The 17,183-nt window shown below is 43.5% G+C and overlaps 1 protein-coding gene across 1 annotated transcript; it reads left to right on the forward strand.

Moving 5' to 3' along the window:
* Nucleotides 1-1,772: 1,772 nt before the first annotated feature.
* LOC131697767 (uncharacterized) lies at nucleotides 1,773-3,452 on the forward strand. Its single transcript, XM_058988979.1, has 3 exons — nucleotides 1,773-1,838; nucleotides 1,976-2,426; nucleotides 2,552-3,452. The coding sequence occupies exons 2-3, from the start codon at nucleotides 1,993-1,995 to the stop codon at nucleotides 2,970-2,972; spliced, it is 855 nt and encodes a 284-aa protein (XP_058844962.1). The 5' UTR covers nucleotides 1,773-1,838; nucleotides 1,976-1,992; the 3' UTR covers nucleotides 2,973-3,452.
* The last annotated feature ends 13,731 nt before the right edge of the window (nucleotides 3,453-17,183 follow it).

Here is a 17,183-nt window from a genome sequence, read left to right on the forward strand (position 1 = left end):
CTCCAAGTTGTTGTTTATTACCACACATTGACATTCCTAAAAGCTGAAATACTTCATTCATCACCCCCTTTATTTATTTTCCAAACTGTACTTGCATTGAACAAATTGTAATTTAAAAAGAATGAATGTATATGTCAGAAAATATCTAGATGAGCTTAATCAACTTTGATCTGCAGAGTAATTGGTAACATGTAAGTTGTATTCCAGTTATCAACAATGGAAGCAACCCCATCCCTTCAAAGGGTGCCAGGGTCCGAGGACCTGCTCCTCCAGCACACGCCCGAAGCTGCCAGTGTCTGCCAGTGAAAGAGGTTTGGAGGGATGCCGTGGCCCATGTCGTATCACAAGGAGGTGACCCCGGGAACATCATGCAGGTCCTCAGCCAGAGTACCATGCAGTTTGGCAAGTACCGGGGTCAAACCTTCCAGTGGCTGCTGACAAATGACATGGGCTACGCTGTGTCCCTGGTGACCAGCCACCAGAGGGAGCGGGAGGGTGACGGCTCCATGACACCCTACATGGCCAACAAGGATGCCCTGCCAGCTACGCCTGTGCTTTCCCTGACTTTGCCTCGGCTGTCAGGGACCGGAGAGCACAGGACGTAGCCCGGCTGCGCCCCTCCCATCCCGGTCAGGAGGACCTGCGCCTTGTGGCCTTTGGGGTGCACAAGGACCTCATCTGGAGGGATCTGTACGAGGCTATGGACAAGGAGAACGGAGGGTTTGTATTGCACAATTATTTATTTTATTTTTTGTTATGTAACCAAAAATTCAGACACAAATATAACACTCTGTGTATTATGTCTCGCAGCTTCGTCAAATGGCTCCTGCGTCAAACACCCCGAACCGGAACGCAGATGGAGGCGTTGCAGAAATGCATCCTGCGGCGAGACCAGGAGTCCCGGTCCCCAGCGTCGTCACAGGCTGGGTCTTCGCAGGCTGTCCCCACGCAGCTTGCTTCCCCTTGGCCTGGGACCTAGCAGCCGTCCCCGACTCCTGCGCGCTCGCCACTGGAGAGCAGCCTCCGTCTGCGTCGGAGGACGCCGAAGGTCGAGCCTCGTGCACCTTCAGCGCTAGGTAGGTGTTATACTTAATCTCAATTTATTATTTCCTCATTCATCATGTACATGGCGTAATAATAATTATTATTATTATTATTATTATTATTATTATTATTATTTTTTATTTTTTTCTACTTTCCAGGGGTGTCCAAGCGCCAGCCAGCTTCGCCTGCCTTCTGGGAGGAGGTCACAGATACAGAGCTGGTTGCCATCTGTGACGTAGCCCCTCCCAGTGAGTATAACACTCAGTTTTAATGTCAGAATCACATATTGTACAGTATTGAGACTCTCTCATTTTTTAGATGATTTTATGACTGTTTTGTGTTGCTGTGTTTATTAGCTAACAACTGATTTCCTTGAACGTGATAAAGTAGGTCTTGGTGTCGGACCCTGTGTCTTCACTGTACATTAAAATCGCACCACTCTCTGCCCTTTTTCACTCTCCTGACTGCCCTGCACAATGCGCATGCCTCATCTCCCACCTCCAATTGCCCCTCCATCTTTTCTCACATTACGCACTCGTGGCTTGCTTGCATGTTTTTAGTGGTGGTGTAGTTTGTGGCACAGTAGATTTAATGCGAATCACTACAGCATGCTTTGCTTGCTTCGATCATTTAGAGTGTATAGTGCATGTATATCATTAGTAACATGTCAAATCTGTGTGTGTGTGTGTGTGCTCTACAAGCCGATCCTGTTCCCTCATGTCCAAGAGCGCTCCCAACCGACGGCTGAACCGGCAAAGCAGCCTTTGCAAACGCGACCAGCACAGAGTGCTGAGGTGAGATGTTTTTTTTTTTTTATTTTCTTTACACAAACCAAGTGTGAAAAAGTAAACACAAAGTTTGTGCCCTATATTGCATTTTAAATATGTGCAGTTATAATGTGCATATATGTTTGTTTTTATTTTTCCTGCAGGTGCTTCTTCCTGAAGCATGGAAGCAGTCTCTGCCCAAGGAGTAGCACGAGTGGATCGCCAGGGCTCTGTTCATCAGGAACAGGATTGGGAAGCTGGAGCTGACCTCGGACCTGCGTCTCTGGTGGTTCCCTCCCCAGCCCCGGCTGATCCACAATCAACCTCCAGCATCGCCAGGCCCCTTCTGCCTTCCGCTGTTTCTCAGGATGCCCGACCGCATGTGGGCATTCAAGCTGACGTGCACCTAGCCCGAGTGCCTCGGCCACAAGCTGACTGGCGCAGGCTGTACAAGACCGTCCGGAGGGTCTTGAGCATCGACGACTGGTACGACATGGCCATGGTGTACCTGGAGTGCCGTTGGTGCAAGAAGAAAGTGGCTGGCTGGTCCGGTCATGTGCTGAACCAGCTGGATCCAGCTCATCGGAGCCACTTCCCAGCGATTCTCACGTACCGGTAAGTGTATTGTGTTGTGGTGGGTTTTTTTTTTTTTTTTTTTTATTAAAAAAAAAATAAATAAAAAAAAAAAACATTTAGTTGCTTCTGTTGAATGATGCACATTTAATAACCGTGTCTTGCAGGCTGTCTTGCGACATGAGTGCTGAGGCTGATGCGGGAGCGCACTCTGGGAAACAGTGCCACCCAGCTGTACAATATGCTGTGCAAACAGCACAGCGAGGCCTGGATGCAGCGGTCCCTGCAGTACCTCACCGAGTTCGGGCCCTTTCTGGCCCAGGGAATCGTGCAGCCCAACATCGCACCCCTTCCCATGCTGCCGGTGCCCAGACTCCGATGGCTGCTGAGAGTGTACGGCTACGACGTCCTCTCGTGGCTGGAAGAGGTCAAGGCCGGGGTCACCTCCACGTTCGGGTCCATCCTGAAAATGGACTCGACCAAGAAGGTAAAAATGATTTGTTAACCTCATATGTTTATACAGAACATTTACACATCAAATTATTGTTTAAAAAACCAAACAAAAAAAAACCCACTAAATTCTGTTGATTTTGTATGTGCTGCTGCCGGCATGGCTGCCTGGTCCACCGACGTGGGGAACGAGTTTGTGCAGGTCCTCATGTCCATGCTGACCTCGCACGAGGGTGAGGGCCTGCTCCCCATGGCTGCCGGGCTGATGCAGCGGTACCAGAAAGAGAAGGGTCTGGACACGATGGGCATCCCACTGCTGGACCACGACTGCATCCAGGCCATCTAGCTGGTGTAGAGACATCCCCTCCACTGCATCCAGGACCCCCCAGGTGTACAACTGTACACCAAGATCGGGCAGCTCATGAAGGGAGGCGTGACGCTGCCGATCTACTGCTGCGCGTGCGGGTCGGCTTCCGTGAAGTCTTTCCATCTCCATCTCAGCCGCTTCATCCCGGTAAATAACCAATATTGACGTGTACTGTATGTTTTGGGAAGCTGTGTCGTGGCTGCAGTCTGGTTGAGGATTTCACCAAGCCTTGCGAGTATACAGGTATGTAACAGCATTTACTTGTCAACTGCTTGTAACTGACTACGAAAACAATAAAGCTGCTTGCACTTTTTTTTTTTTTTTTTTTCTTTCTTTCCAGGAGAGCTCATTGGAGTGGAGTACCTGTACTCGCAAACAGGCAGCATGCTGCAGGCCGTCAACTTGGACCCGGACGAGGCTGCAGTTCAGGATCTGGACGTTGAGGATGAGGGGTTTGAGGATGACGTGGACGACGAGGTCGAGGACCCCACCATCCCTGGTCTCTTTAACCTGCTGGTAGTGCCATCCGCGCCCCAAGTCTCAGTCGTTCCGGTCCTGTCTGCAGTCCGGTCCGGTCAAGTCGACGTTTCATGGCCTTCGTTGCCCCGGAAACGCCAGCGCCAGGTGTCTCCCCGGACTTCTCCTTGGGCTCTCACTCCTGCTGGTTCACCTGTGAGGTGAGACTAATGCATAGATGTTAAACATTCGATTTTTGCATGCTGTTACACAAGCCATAATCTACGCTAATACACGTCCAAGTACAATTTTATTTCTCTGTTTCCAGGAGTCATATGGACCTGATGGTGCCCCCGGGTACCAGCACGTCCAGTGCCTGGCCAGCAGTCTGGTGAGCCTGCGTGGGTTGGCCTGTCTGACGGAGCAGCAGGTAGATGAGCTGATTCAGCTGTGGAGTCTCATCCCCGAGGAAGATAACCAACGCCTCACCTACCCTGCCCGTCACCAGGACAGGCTGATTCAGGGGCGATTCAAGACCACCAAGGCCACCTCCTCCGACACCCCGGACACGGACAGCCTGAAACGGTGAGCTAGTTCATGTGTAATGTCATTACAATAGAAAAAAAACAACTCGCACACCCACACACAACCCTAGAATATAAACATGTACCCATTACTACTAAAACTTTACTCCTGTTGCTTGGTTGCAGGTGCCTGCTCAGACAGGGCTCTGTCTGTTGCCATGGCGCTGTGCTTATAAATAGATAACTGCATTTAAAATGGCTCCTCTGGGCAAGGGGAGCGGCCAGTCTTCAATACAATGAATAAATATCTACAATGCAATCTGGTCCTGTTGCTTTTGCTGGTCTTTCTCTGCTCTGCATACCAGTGATGCCCTTCGACCCAATGTGCAGATCTACTGTGCTGCTCAACTGCTTTCATTCAGTGTGTAAGGTTTTCTTTTTTTGGTGATACCCTTTTTAATAATAAAATAATAAAAAAGAGTGACGTTTTACAATCAAAAACATTTCACTTGAGAAATCAGTAGATAATGGAATAATACAGGTAACTGCGCCTTGAAAACAGAGTCCAACATGCAATGCAGCAGGAGGGTCGAAACAGCTGGGTTCAGATAGGCAGAAGCAGGGAAAAAAAGAAACTTCATTAAACACAACTACCAGAAATCCAAACATCCAACAAATTTGAGCCACTTCAAAATTTAGATGAACAAAACCAACATCAAGAGAACGAAAGGAACAACATTGAGAACCCTATAAACAGTGCTGGCCAGACAGCAAAAAGAAGGGAGGTCATGATTGTTGGGGACTCCATATTCAGAAACACAGCAAGTTCAGTTCGCAGTTTGGACCCCCTTACTACAACAGTGTGCTGCCTTCCAGGAGCCTCTGTCAAGCACATCACTGAGAACGTGGACAGGCTCCTAGAATGAACAGGAGACAACCCGGTAGTAGTCGTCCACATCAGTAAAAACAACATTGGAAGAGACAGACCAAGATCCCTGCAAAACAAATTCAGAAAGCTAAGAATGGAAATTAAAAGACAAGACCAAAACTGTGGTATTTCTGGGATACTGCCTGCACCTTGCAAAGAACCATATGGACAGCTGGAAATACAAAATCAAAATGCATGGCTGAAATCGTGGTGCACACAGGAAGGCTTCACCTTTCTTGAACATTGGAGCACATTCTACAACAAGGACTATCTATATAGGTGGGACGGACTGCACTTAAACAGAAAGGGAACCAATCTACTCAGAGAAAGGATCCTTGAGGAGGTCCAGAAGCATTTAAACTAGAAAGGAAGGGGGGAGAACCAAAAAAAAAAGCAGAAGGGAGACCACATCAAAACAAGGGCAACAACTCGGGTAAGACTACTATTAAATGTATTTATCTTAATGCTAGAAGTCTCAGAAACAAAATGTTAGAACTTGAAGCTACTGCACTAACAAGTAACTACGATGTGATAGGCGTTACATAAACTTGGTTGTCTGAGAGTGATGGAGACGAATATAATATTAGTGGGTACACACTGTATAGGAAAGACAGAAGAGGCGGAGGGGTAGCACTATACATAAGAAATAGTCTTGAAGCCCAGGTGTTAATTCTGGACAAAGAAAATAACGCTGAATCAATATGGGTCAGAATAATGGACAAAAATTCAAAGGGCATAATAGGGGCATGCTGTAGACCGCCAAATTCAGATGCTGAGCAAAATAATCTGTTATACAATGACATTCGAAATGCATTTAAAAAGGAGAAGCCATACTAATGGGGGATTTCAATGTCCCCCATATAAAATGGGAAAACCCGGTGGGGAGCACGACGGATGAAACTGAAATGGTGAAAATGACAAATGACTGCATCCTAACGCAATTTGTCAAGGCACCGATTAGAGGGGAGACATGCCTTGATTTAGTCTTTTCAAATAACGAAGACCAAATAACTAAAACAGAGGTCAGGGAGTCATTGGCAAACTCAGACCACAACATGGTCTCATTTTAAGTGTTTTTTAAAATCCCCAAAGTAATGACTAAAGCTAAGGTTTACAATTTTAGAAAAGCAAACTATGAAGGTATGAAACACAGACTAACAGAAGTAGATTGGAGTGAAATAGAGAAAACATCCACAGAAAAAGGATGGCTGTTTTTTAAAAATGTAGTACTAGAGGCTCAAAACAATTACATCCCAAAAGTAGACAAATCTAAATCTAAAACAAAATGGCCAAAATGGTTTACAAGTTCAATTAAAAAAAAATATTCAGCGGAAAAAGGCACTTTACAGAGCATTTAAAAGGGACCAAAAACAAAGTACTCGGAAAGAGTACCTGGAACTGCAAACACAAGTCAAAACGGAAGTTAGAAAGGCCAAGAGAGAGATAGAAATCAATATTGCTAAGGGGGCTAAAACCAATTCCAAAATGTTTTTCCAATATTATAACAGCAAGAGAACATTCAAAGAGGAGGTAAATGTCTTAGAGACACAAATGGCAAAATCATAGATGAAGAAAAAAAATAGCAAATATATTAAATGATTACTTCTCGCAGGATTTTACAAAGGAGGACATGGACAACATGCCCCACATGTCGACCTGTTCCAATCCAATTTTAAATAACTTTAGCATAACAGAGGCAGAAGTGTTAAAGGGACTAGGAGCTCTTAAAATAAACAAATCCCCTGGGCCAGATGAGATCCTCCCAATAGTACTCAAAGAAATGAAAGAAGTTATTTACAAACCGCTAACCAAGATCATGCAACAGTCTCTTGACACAGGGGTTGTACCAACAGACTGGAGAATTGCAAACGTAATACCGATCCACAAAAAGGGTGACAAAACTCAACCAGGTAACTACATACCAATAAGCCTGACTTCAATTATATGTAAACTTATGGAAACTATAATAAGATCCAAAATGGAAAATTACCTATATGGGAACATTATCCTGGGAGACAGTCAGCATGGTGTTTGGAAAGGGAGATCATGTCTAACTAATCTGCTTGATTTTTTTGAGGCTGCAACATCGACAATGGATAATTGCAAGGCATACAACATGGTTTATTTAGATTCCCAGAAAGCTTTTGACAAAGTCCTGCATAAAAGATTAATTCTCAAACTGAACGCAGTAGGGATTCAAGGAAATGCATGCAGATGGATTAGGGAGTGGTTAACATGTAGAAAACAGAAAGTACTGATTAGAGGAGAAACCTCAAAATGGAGCGAGGTAACCAGTGGTGTACCACAGGGATCAGTATTAGGTCCTCTGCTATTCCTAATCTACATTAATGATTTAGATTCTGGTATAGTAAGCAAACTTGTTAAATTTGCAGAGGACACAAAAATAGTGGCAAACAATGTTGCAGCAGCAAAGGTCATTCAAAATGATCTAGACAGCATTCAGAATTGAGCAGACACATGGCAAATGAAATTTAACAGAGAAAAGTGTAAAGTATTGCACACAGGCAATAAAAATGTGCATTATAAATATCATATGGGAGATACTAAAATTGAAGAAGGAATCTATGAAAAAGACCTAGGAGTTTATGTTGACTTGGAAATGTCTTTATCTAGACAATGTGAAGTGTTAAAATCCCCCCCCCCCCCAAAATAATGCTCCTATTTGTAGATACCAACTCAGGTAAGATTTTAAACACCTGTAGCCTAGTACTCTTAGTGGTTGGTGCATACACATTTATTAACCTAAAATCCCCTTTATGCAATATTCTATCTACATACATAACCCTACCCAGTATAATAATTCTGGTTTCTTTTAGAATACAATCCGCACTGTTAAACAGCATTCCCACCCGTCCGCTGTAGCTTTAGCTACACCCCTGCAGCCTGAAGCTTGCTGCATGCCACACTTAACTGGATGGCAGGAAACCTGGCCAGGTTATCGGAGTTTAATTGAAAGCTTATTAAGCAGTTTAAAGTTACAAATGTAACTTTATCTCTGGTTTCGTGGTAAATGCTGAACGTTATTAAAATCTTCATGTATTCTGTTTACCATACACAACACATTAGTATTTATCCTTGCATCTATTCTCCTATTGATCATGTTAATGGTTTTTAACGGTCTTTATAGCAATGGCCTGGTTCTATCTAATTGATTATCATTGTCTCATTAAACCACTTGGCTATTTCTTTATTACATGCACCTGACTGTTTAAGGGGGGAGTCAGTTTGGGGTAGAGGAGAGAGAAGGGTGTGGTTGCTGTGTGTGTTTGTTAGAAAAAGTATTTTCTAAGCTACTGCTGTCGAAGAATAAAAAAAATAACAACTCTGGAAAGAAATCTGCAATGAACTTCTTCAGCTGAGTTTGAAATTCACATTAGTGAATTAAGAGGTTTATTTAATGTTCTATCCAGGCTGTGGATTACTGGCCATTGCCTCACCAAGCCGTTCCTGCTTTACGCTGGGATTTAAAAGGATCATTTCTCTGAGCTGCCTTTCCATTGGGAAATCGTTTGTTGGAAGGATTTTTCCAAACCCGGGTGGTTTTGCTGCTGTACCGCTTCCTGAATGCTGGGTGCGATCGAGCCAATTTGCTAATTTTTGTTCAACTTTTTAAAATTTAATATTTCTGTGTTTTTTTTGTTAATCACCTGAATTTTGTATATACACTTGATCTGGACAAATAGTTTTTGTTTTATTGGGGTTCAATGAGCACCTCATTACAGAAGGCTCAGTTATATTGGGGTTCAACGAGCACCTCATTACAGAAGGCTCAGTTTTATTGGGGTTCAACGAGCACCTCATTACAGAAGGCTGTTTATTTTCTTTATTCCCTGTGCATGGACAGTTTAGTCCAGGGGACACTTTTTGGACATTTGTCTCATTGATCTACAATATTTTCTTTTCTTTCTTTCTTTGTTTATTACCACAATGCATATTACTGTATTGAATGCTGACTTTCCCAGCGTTTTTTCTTGGATCTGGCACTCTGCTCACCTACCCTTTTTAAATATGGGTTATTGCAGGTAGGAATATAATTGACAGGTAAAGTTATTTTCATTGTGCTTTTAGAGTTGAGATTTGTTACTGACTGGTGGTGTGTACAGGGACTTAAGAATTTCAGTACTAATGTGTGTTTGTGGTGCGGTATAAAAATACTGGCAGTTTTTTGTTTAGTTGTACTTGGTTAAAAGCCAGTTTAATACATTTAAAATGTCCAATCCAGAGGAAGGCTCATCGCATGATGCTGTGGATTTCTCTAATATTACTATAGGACCTTGTGTAACTAAAAGAGAACCTGTTGCAGAGATTGCTTCTTTACTGGATGACTCTTATATCACCAGGACCATTGACAGTGATTTAGATGGTGGGGAGGAGTTTACTGCTGTGCTACCAGAGATCGAAACAATAAGACTCCATTCTGCAATTAAGTACTTGTTTAGATACCATGGAGAATAAAGGTAAATTAGCCCAAGAAAGTGATACCAACAGAGAGGAGTGGCTTAGGCATTATATAGAACAAAGATTTGAACATGTGCAAATATCCACTGTCACAGCTGTAGCAGAACTGGAATACAAAGTGGTCCATTGTTTAAGAAGGGATGAACAATGGCAGAGCAAGCTCATTCAACACGTTAAATCTGCTAGCACACCTAGAATGTCTGTGATTCTGCTCCCATATCTTCTCCTAGAATTGTTCCCGCTAAGGATACCATAATAGGTTTTTCAGCTCACTCAGGTGTTTCCACTAAACCACCAATTTGTTTGGTGTTTCCTGAATTGACACAGAAGTGACGTGTTTGGGTTCATAGAACAGTGTGAATTTTCTAGCCCTCGTCCTATGGGGGATCCTGAGATAATGGTTACTCTGTCTGTTGTGAAAGGTTCAGCTAGAAGCTGGTGGATAGCTGAGAAGGGAAATATACGTAGCTGGAATTATTTTTGTGAAGCCTTTCTTGCTGTTTCTACCCATTGATTATTTGTCAGAAATAGGACAGGCTGAGGAATATGGTACAGACCCCATGGCAATGCATAGGGCTTTGTCTTAAATGGATGTCTGATATTGCTGAAGCAGACGTGGTTCAACATAGAATAACTGTCATCCAAAGCTTGCTAGTTTCTGTCTAGACTGACCAAGCTTGTGAGAATTGGCACGATGGTGGAAATGGATTGGGCAGCACAGGAAGAGTACTGGTCAAAAGTTAACCAGGCTAGTTCTGAAAAAGGAACTAAGAAGGTGATGGTAAAGCGTATTCAGTCAAAGGGATTTGGAGATGTGAGTGTAGTAAAGCATTTGTGTTCTAATAAACTGCAAAAATACTTGTCTTTGCTGCTGTTTCCCATTGAAGTGAGAGGAATTAAAGGAGAAGCTTTACTGGGTGTATATTCACCCTCATGCAATTACAGCTCTGGCAGAAGTTTAATCTTTCTCATGAGAAGCTGCTGCCATGTCCTGAACAAACATTTGTTAGTAGACGGGAAGTCGCATGGTGATAGAGGCAAAACCCAACTAGCATACCTATGGGATGCCACTTGCTGGTCTATGGAGACGTATATTATGGATGAACACCTTGCTTTCCCTCTTGATTTTAGGACTTGATTTTTAACTGACAGGAACGCACATTAATCTGGAGGATAACACGTATGGAGTGAGGAAAAAGCAAGGGTATATTGTCACATGCAGTTGTACCTGTAATTTAGATATCTGAAAATTGCATTTTCTATTTCACCGATCCCATGTAAACAAGGTTTTTTGTGTAATCGCGGTATTGCTGTGCATGTAAACACTTCAGTCGAATTATTGCCATAACCTGATTTTTTCCAGTCGGTGTTTTGTTGTGCATGTAAACGCACTCAATGGGCTGCTAGATTGGACGCATTTTCAAACAATATCTGAATGCATTATATCAATTTTGTGGAAAAACAGATATGCATTGCTCAGGATTTCTAAAACATAGATTATATCTTAGAAAATGTAAGTAAAGATCTCAGGTTGCTAATACCTTCAGGAATGATCTGGTGAATAAAACGATAGGTTGCGGATGCAACCCCGGTTCCCTGAAAGAGAAAATAACCACCAAGGTATGGGACATTGCCGTCAGGCAGTAGGGATTGGCTGAGCTTTGTCAAAGCTGCCGATAGGCCTCCGCGCAAGCTGCCTTGTAAGCCCGCCCCCCTGGGAGCTTACTATACGCAACGCGCGGAGAGTCACTTCCTCTTTTGCCCTTCAGGCCGTGAAGGCTTCCAGAGCGACCTCGCGGCTTGATGGTTATTTTCTCTTTCAGAGAACCGGGGTTGCATCCGCAACCTATCGTTACCTTTCAAGTCGAAAATAACCATCAAGGTATGGGAACAGTGTACCCAAGCCGTCGCGAGGGAGGATTCTCGGCAGTAGGACAGCCTTACGTCATAACGCAACTGCGTAGGCAGTACATCTACGCATGTGCAGAGCTGCGCCTCAGCGTCTATGCTCGCAATGACACCTGTCCTAAGGTGGAATAGTCACACCATATTGTCAACCACTCTACACGTCCGCAACCTGAGGCGTCATAGAGTGTAACACAGATGCTCCAAATGACGGAGCAGAGGATTCCAGTACATTCAACCGGTAGAACCTCATAAAAGTATGCGGCGTAACCCAACTGGCTGCAGCGCAAATGTCAGACATCGGCACCCCTCTAAAGAGGGCCCAGGATGTTGCCATACCCCTAGTGGAATGTGCCTTCAACTGCCCTGGTGGCGGAAGGCCCATAGAATCGTATGCTAACTTAATAGCATCTACTATCCAATGGGAAAGGCGTTGCTTGGACAACGGCTGACCCAAAGTCTTGGAACCATGGCATATGAACAGCTGTTCTGTTTGCCTCACAGTCCTTGTGCGGTCAATATAACACCTCAATGCCCGCCAGGGCAGAGCATGTGTAACCGCTCTTCCTCTGGGGAAGAAAAAGGAGGAGGATGGAACGCCATCAACTCGACTGGTTGGTTCATATGAAACGGGGATATGACCTTGGGTAAAAAGGCCGGATTTGGACGCATGGAGACCTTAGAACCGTCTCCTGCGAAACGAGTACATACATGATGAATGCACCGAAAGTGCATGTAACTCGCCCACGCGTTTTGCTGATACCACTGATAGCAAAAATGCAGTCTTTATAGACACGAACTTCATATCCACACTGTGGAGAGGCTCGAACGGTGCCTTGGTAAGGGCTTCTAGCACCACATCAAGGCTCCATGACGGTAAACTGGTCGTCCTTGGAGGCCGCAAGCGTCTTGCGCCTTTCAGGAACTGAGATGCCAGAAAATGGCAATCAGGTGATAACCCGTCAATGCATACATCACAAGCCGAAATGGCGGCTAAATACAATTTAAGTGTAGAGGGAGATTTCCCCTCATCTAGCAGCTTCTGCAGAAACTGTAATATCACTGCCATAGGGCAGGAGACCGGGTCATGGCCCTCAGCCAGACACCAACTTTGAAACAACTGCCACTTATACGCATACTGCGACCTAGTAGATGGCGCTCTTGCACTCTGAATGGTCGATATAACCGCCGTCGAAAGCCTTAAGGCTGACGGGCGCTCCCGCTCAGGGGCCAAGCCCATAACTGCATGAGTTTGGGGTTTGGGTGCCATAGCCCTCCTTGGGCTTGGGACAACAGGTCCGCTCGCAGAGGGAGCTCCCTCGGGCGACCGTGCAACAGCTGCACCAGACTCGGGAACCATATTCTCCGAGGCCACCGAGGAGCGATCAGAATCACTGTCGCTTGCTCTACCCTGACCTTCTCCAAGAAGGCGGGGAGCATCGGAATCGGTGGAAATGCATACAGGAGCCCTGGCGGCCATTCGTGAGCCAGCATCGACTCCTAGGGGGCTGTCGAGGTCCTTCACCGAGAACCATAGGGGACAGTGCGTGGTCTCAAGCGAAGAGATCGACTTGCGCTGTGCCGAACCATTCCCAAATGCGCTGTACCACCCGAGGGTGAAGACGCCATTCGCCTGCAAGAGGACCTCCTCTGGACAGGAGATCCGCTGCGTAATTGACTCTGCCCGTTATAAATTGTGTTATAAATAAATTCAATGGCAAAAACTTTGTTAAAGTTACGTTAAGGTTTGGTTGCAAAAGTTCAAAGGTTAGGAAATTGCAAGTTCAGATAGCAACGCAACCTTAACTCTGCCCCTTATGTGTGTGTTTCCCGTCACATCTGACATCACATATGACATCATCAATGACATCACTAAGCACATGACACATTCTCCCTGAATACTGGCCATACGGCCCCAACACTGGAAATCATAGTCCTTGTGATTGGGAGCATGTTCAGTAACTGCAGTAGGAATGTTTTACTATCCAGTAATCTTAAATAAACTAAGTTAAAGAATAAAAAATATATATTATGAACCATAGGATGCAAACCACACACTCCTTAATGAATAATAATGAATACAACAGAATACACTGCAAAGAGGTGCAACTCGATAGAGCGGGGATACTAATCTACTAATCCACAAATATAATACCTAAAAACACACACAAACCACATGACAATTACAATTAATAGTGACTTACCATGTTATTAGCTCTAATATGTATATATTATATATATATATATATAATATATACATATATGACATTTTCTATTTAATATCAGTGGTATCAGCAAAACGCGTGGGCGATCTTAATTACAATGCATATATATTGATCTTATAAATAAATAAATACCCAGGGAACAGAATCTCTGTGAACTTACCCCTCAGGAGTAAATCTCTGCAATGAAGATTCTGCTGAAAATTCACTGGCAGAGACATTATGACATCACTTTCCTTTATGACGTCACCTTCATGTCAGTGGGCGCGTTAAGTGAGCCGCTCAGAGTGAGAGTGCTCAGAAAGCACACTGCGCAGATTTAAATGACTTAACGCTGTGCTCCACGACAGCGCTGAGCGACTTTTAAAATACAGTCACAACTATAAAACAGCTCTACATTTAAAAAAAAATGAAATTAAATGATACAAATTCGAAAACAACAGTTTTTACCATCTTATTTAGCCAATTTAATACATAACTTCATAAGTCGAAACCAGTTCATCGTTCTTGACAAACGTATTTGTCAATCCTGCCTGTGATCTCCACTTCTTTCCTGCAGGTGTCCATTCCGTCCGCTCACTCTGATCACTGATGAGAAATGCTCAGGAGCGCTCTGAGCGGCTCAGCGGGAGCGGAACTGAGCGAGTCGTGAAGCTGATTCTTTTACTGAGCCGCTCTGAGCCGCTCACTTACTTAACGCACCCAGTGCTGAACATGAACAGCTCTTGTCTGTTGCCATTGTGCTGTACTTATAAACAGATAACTGCATTTTAAATGGCTGCAGGGGGAGGGGCCAGTCTTCTTCAATACAATGAATAATTATTCATTTGAAATATCTACAATGCCAGCTGGTCCTGTTGCTTTTGCTGGTCTTTCTCTGCTCTGCATACCAGTGATGCCCTTCTACCCAGCGTGCAGATCTACTGTGCTGCTTCACTGCTTTCATTCAGTGTGTATGAACAAACAATAAAAAGGAGTGACTTTATACAACAAAAAACATTAACTTAAGAAATCAGACCTTCTTTCTTTCATCCTTTTCAGTTAATTTACGGGATTTCTTAGGTTAATCTTTCTTAAACCTTAAAAAAAAAAGAACTCTGTAATTGGAGTGTTTAATACAAACTTCTCAACCTGCTCTGTCACTCCACTGGGTAGTTATTTGTATAATAAAAAGCATTTCATTCAAAGAGCTTTAGTTTTCTAACATCTCTCAGGGTTTTCTTGAGGAATGGCACGCTTTTTAATCACAATAAGACACCTCAGGGCATCTTCTCAAAGCTTTTACGCGAGTCTTTAATTAACTCTATTTATTTTAAAGAGGTAAACCACCTGTTCATTTTACAAAACTAGAGCCAAACTGCCGAGTAACACACTGTATTTCAATAGAAGTAAAATCAATAGAAGTTAATTAAAGCCTGGAGGAAGCGCTTTGATAATGTGGCCCCTCGAGTCTCACAGAGCAGTGCACTCCTTGGCGTGTCTCATTGCCTGATGACTCTTCTGCTGCTGTGGAGGCGGGTCTGCGGCCTGGTTTAGTTCGCAGCGCAGTCTGAGGAAAATTCTAGATCTGTGCCAAAACACAGCGTATATAAATCCGTGTAAAACTCCCTGCATCGGCGCTGCCGCCTCCAAAACACAGCGTATATAAACCTGTGTAAAACTTAGGGATGGGCGGATCGATCCAAAGTATCGATACTTCCAATCCTGACGTTTCATTTTTGAGAATCGATCCTCACATAACAATATCGATACCAGGTGCTTTCTTTTTTTTTTTTTTTTTTTTTTATATAATTTAGTCGTTGCCAATTAGTTTTTTTTTTTATTATTATTATTTTCTCCCCAATTTGAAATGCCCAATTATAATTTTTTTTTTTAGGCTCAGCTCACCACTACCACCCCTGCACTGACTCGGGAGACTGTAGTCTGGCCGGGCGCCTGCGGGCTTGCCTGTAAGCTGCCCAGAGCTGCGCTGTCCTCCCTTTTTTTTTTTTTTTTTTTTTTTTTTTATGAAACTAAATGTGTATCAGATATTGAAAAGTGAAAATAAAATAAAATGAAATGTAGCACATTGTTGTTTAGGATAGGAACTACTTCTTCCGCCCTCTCCCTCCGCTCCTCATATAGGCTATACACAGGCACGCCGAGACACACGCAGTCACAGACAGTCAGTCATATAAACGAGAGTGAACACGGTTACCAGCGCTGCTCTGCTTTCATGGCCGAAAGAAAACGAAGCATCGTTTGGAGTCATTTCACTCCAATAAACAGCAATGAAGCAAAATGTGACATATGTCAAAAGTGTGTAAGATATTGTGGCAATACCACAAACCTTCTAAAACACTAAAAAGTTAGTCACACACGAGAGCATGACGAGTTGCGGTGGAGCCGATTAGAGGAGGGGGAGAGAACACAGACAAATACCGCCACGTCTAGTGACAGTGAGGCAGAGTTCTCTGACTTTCAGAGAGGCAGGCATTATCCAGGTATCTAAGTGATAATATTAGGTTATTTTAATCATTTGAACAGAAAATAGTTAATACATTTTATTTCTTGAGGAGCATAATATTACAGTGGGTGCATGTACATATACACTAATACTCCGATACCCCGACTAAGGTTAATATCCGGCTATGTAAAAAGTAATGTAAACACCTTTATCTGATATCTTTAATCGGGGTCTTAATAGCAGTAACACACCAAGATTTCTGCCCAACACTTTGATTAATCTGGGCATGTTATCAGCTTTGTCAGATTTCTATCTGTTTTTTAAATGTGTTCATGTCTGACTACTTAACCGGCGCCAGGTCCTTTATAAAGAGAAACCCCACTATTTCACCGATCCCATGTAAACAAGGTTTTTTGTGTAATCGCGGTATTGCTGTGCATGTAAACACTTCAGTCGAATTATTGCCATAACCTGATTTTTTCCAGTCGGTGTTTTGTTGTGCATGTAAACGCACTCAATAGGCTGCTAGATTGGACACATTTTCAAACAATATCTGAATGCATTATATCAATTTTGTGGAAAAACAGATATGCATTGCTCAGGATTTCTAAAACATAGATTAGTAAAGGCATGTCGTATGCAGACAGGCTAAAAGAATTGAATCTATTCAGTCTTGAACAAAGAAGACTACGCGGCGATCTGATTCAAACATTCAAAATCCTAAAAGGTATAGACAATGTCAACCAGGGGGACTTCTTTGACTTGAAAAAAGAAAAAAGGACCAGGGGTCATAAATGGAGATTAGACAAAGGGGCATTCAGAACAGAAAATAGGAGGCACTTTTTTACAGAGAGAATTGTGAGGGTCTGGAACCAACTCCCCAGTAATGTTGTTGAAGCTGACACCCTGGGATCCTTCAAGAAGCTGCTTGATGAGATTCTGGGATCAATAAGCTACTAACAACCAAACGAGCAAGATGGGCTGAATGGCCTCCTCTCGTTTGTAAACTTTCTTATGTTCTT

The sequence above is a fragment of the Acipenser ruthenus genome, chromosome 16 (assembly GCF_902713425.1).
Source record: "Acipenser ruthenus chromosome 16, fAciRut3.2 maternal haplotype, whole genome shotgun sequence".
NCBI lineage: Eukaryota > Metazoa > Chordata > Actinopteri > Acipenseriformes > Acipenseridae > Acipenser > Acipenser ruthenus.

Excerpts from the sequence above, each read along its gene's own strand:
- LOC131697767 (XM_058988979.1), top strand. The coding sequence starts at position 1,993 with ATGGAAGCAGTCTCTGCCCAAGGAGTAGCACGAGTGGATCGCCAGGGC. Across the intron at positions 2,427-2,551 it reads CCAGCGATTCTCACGTACCG|GCTGTCTTGCGACATGAGTG; the intron begins GTAAGTGTATTG and ends CGTGTCTTGCAG.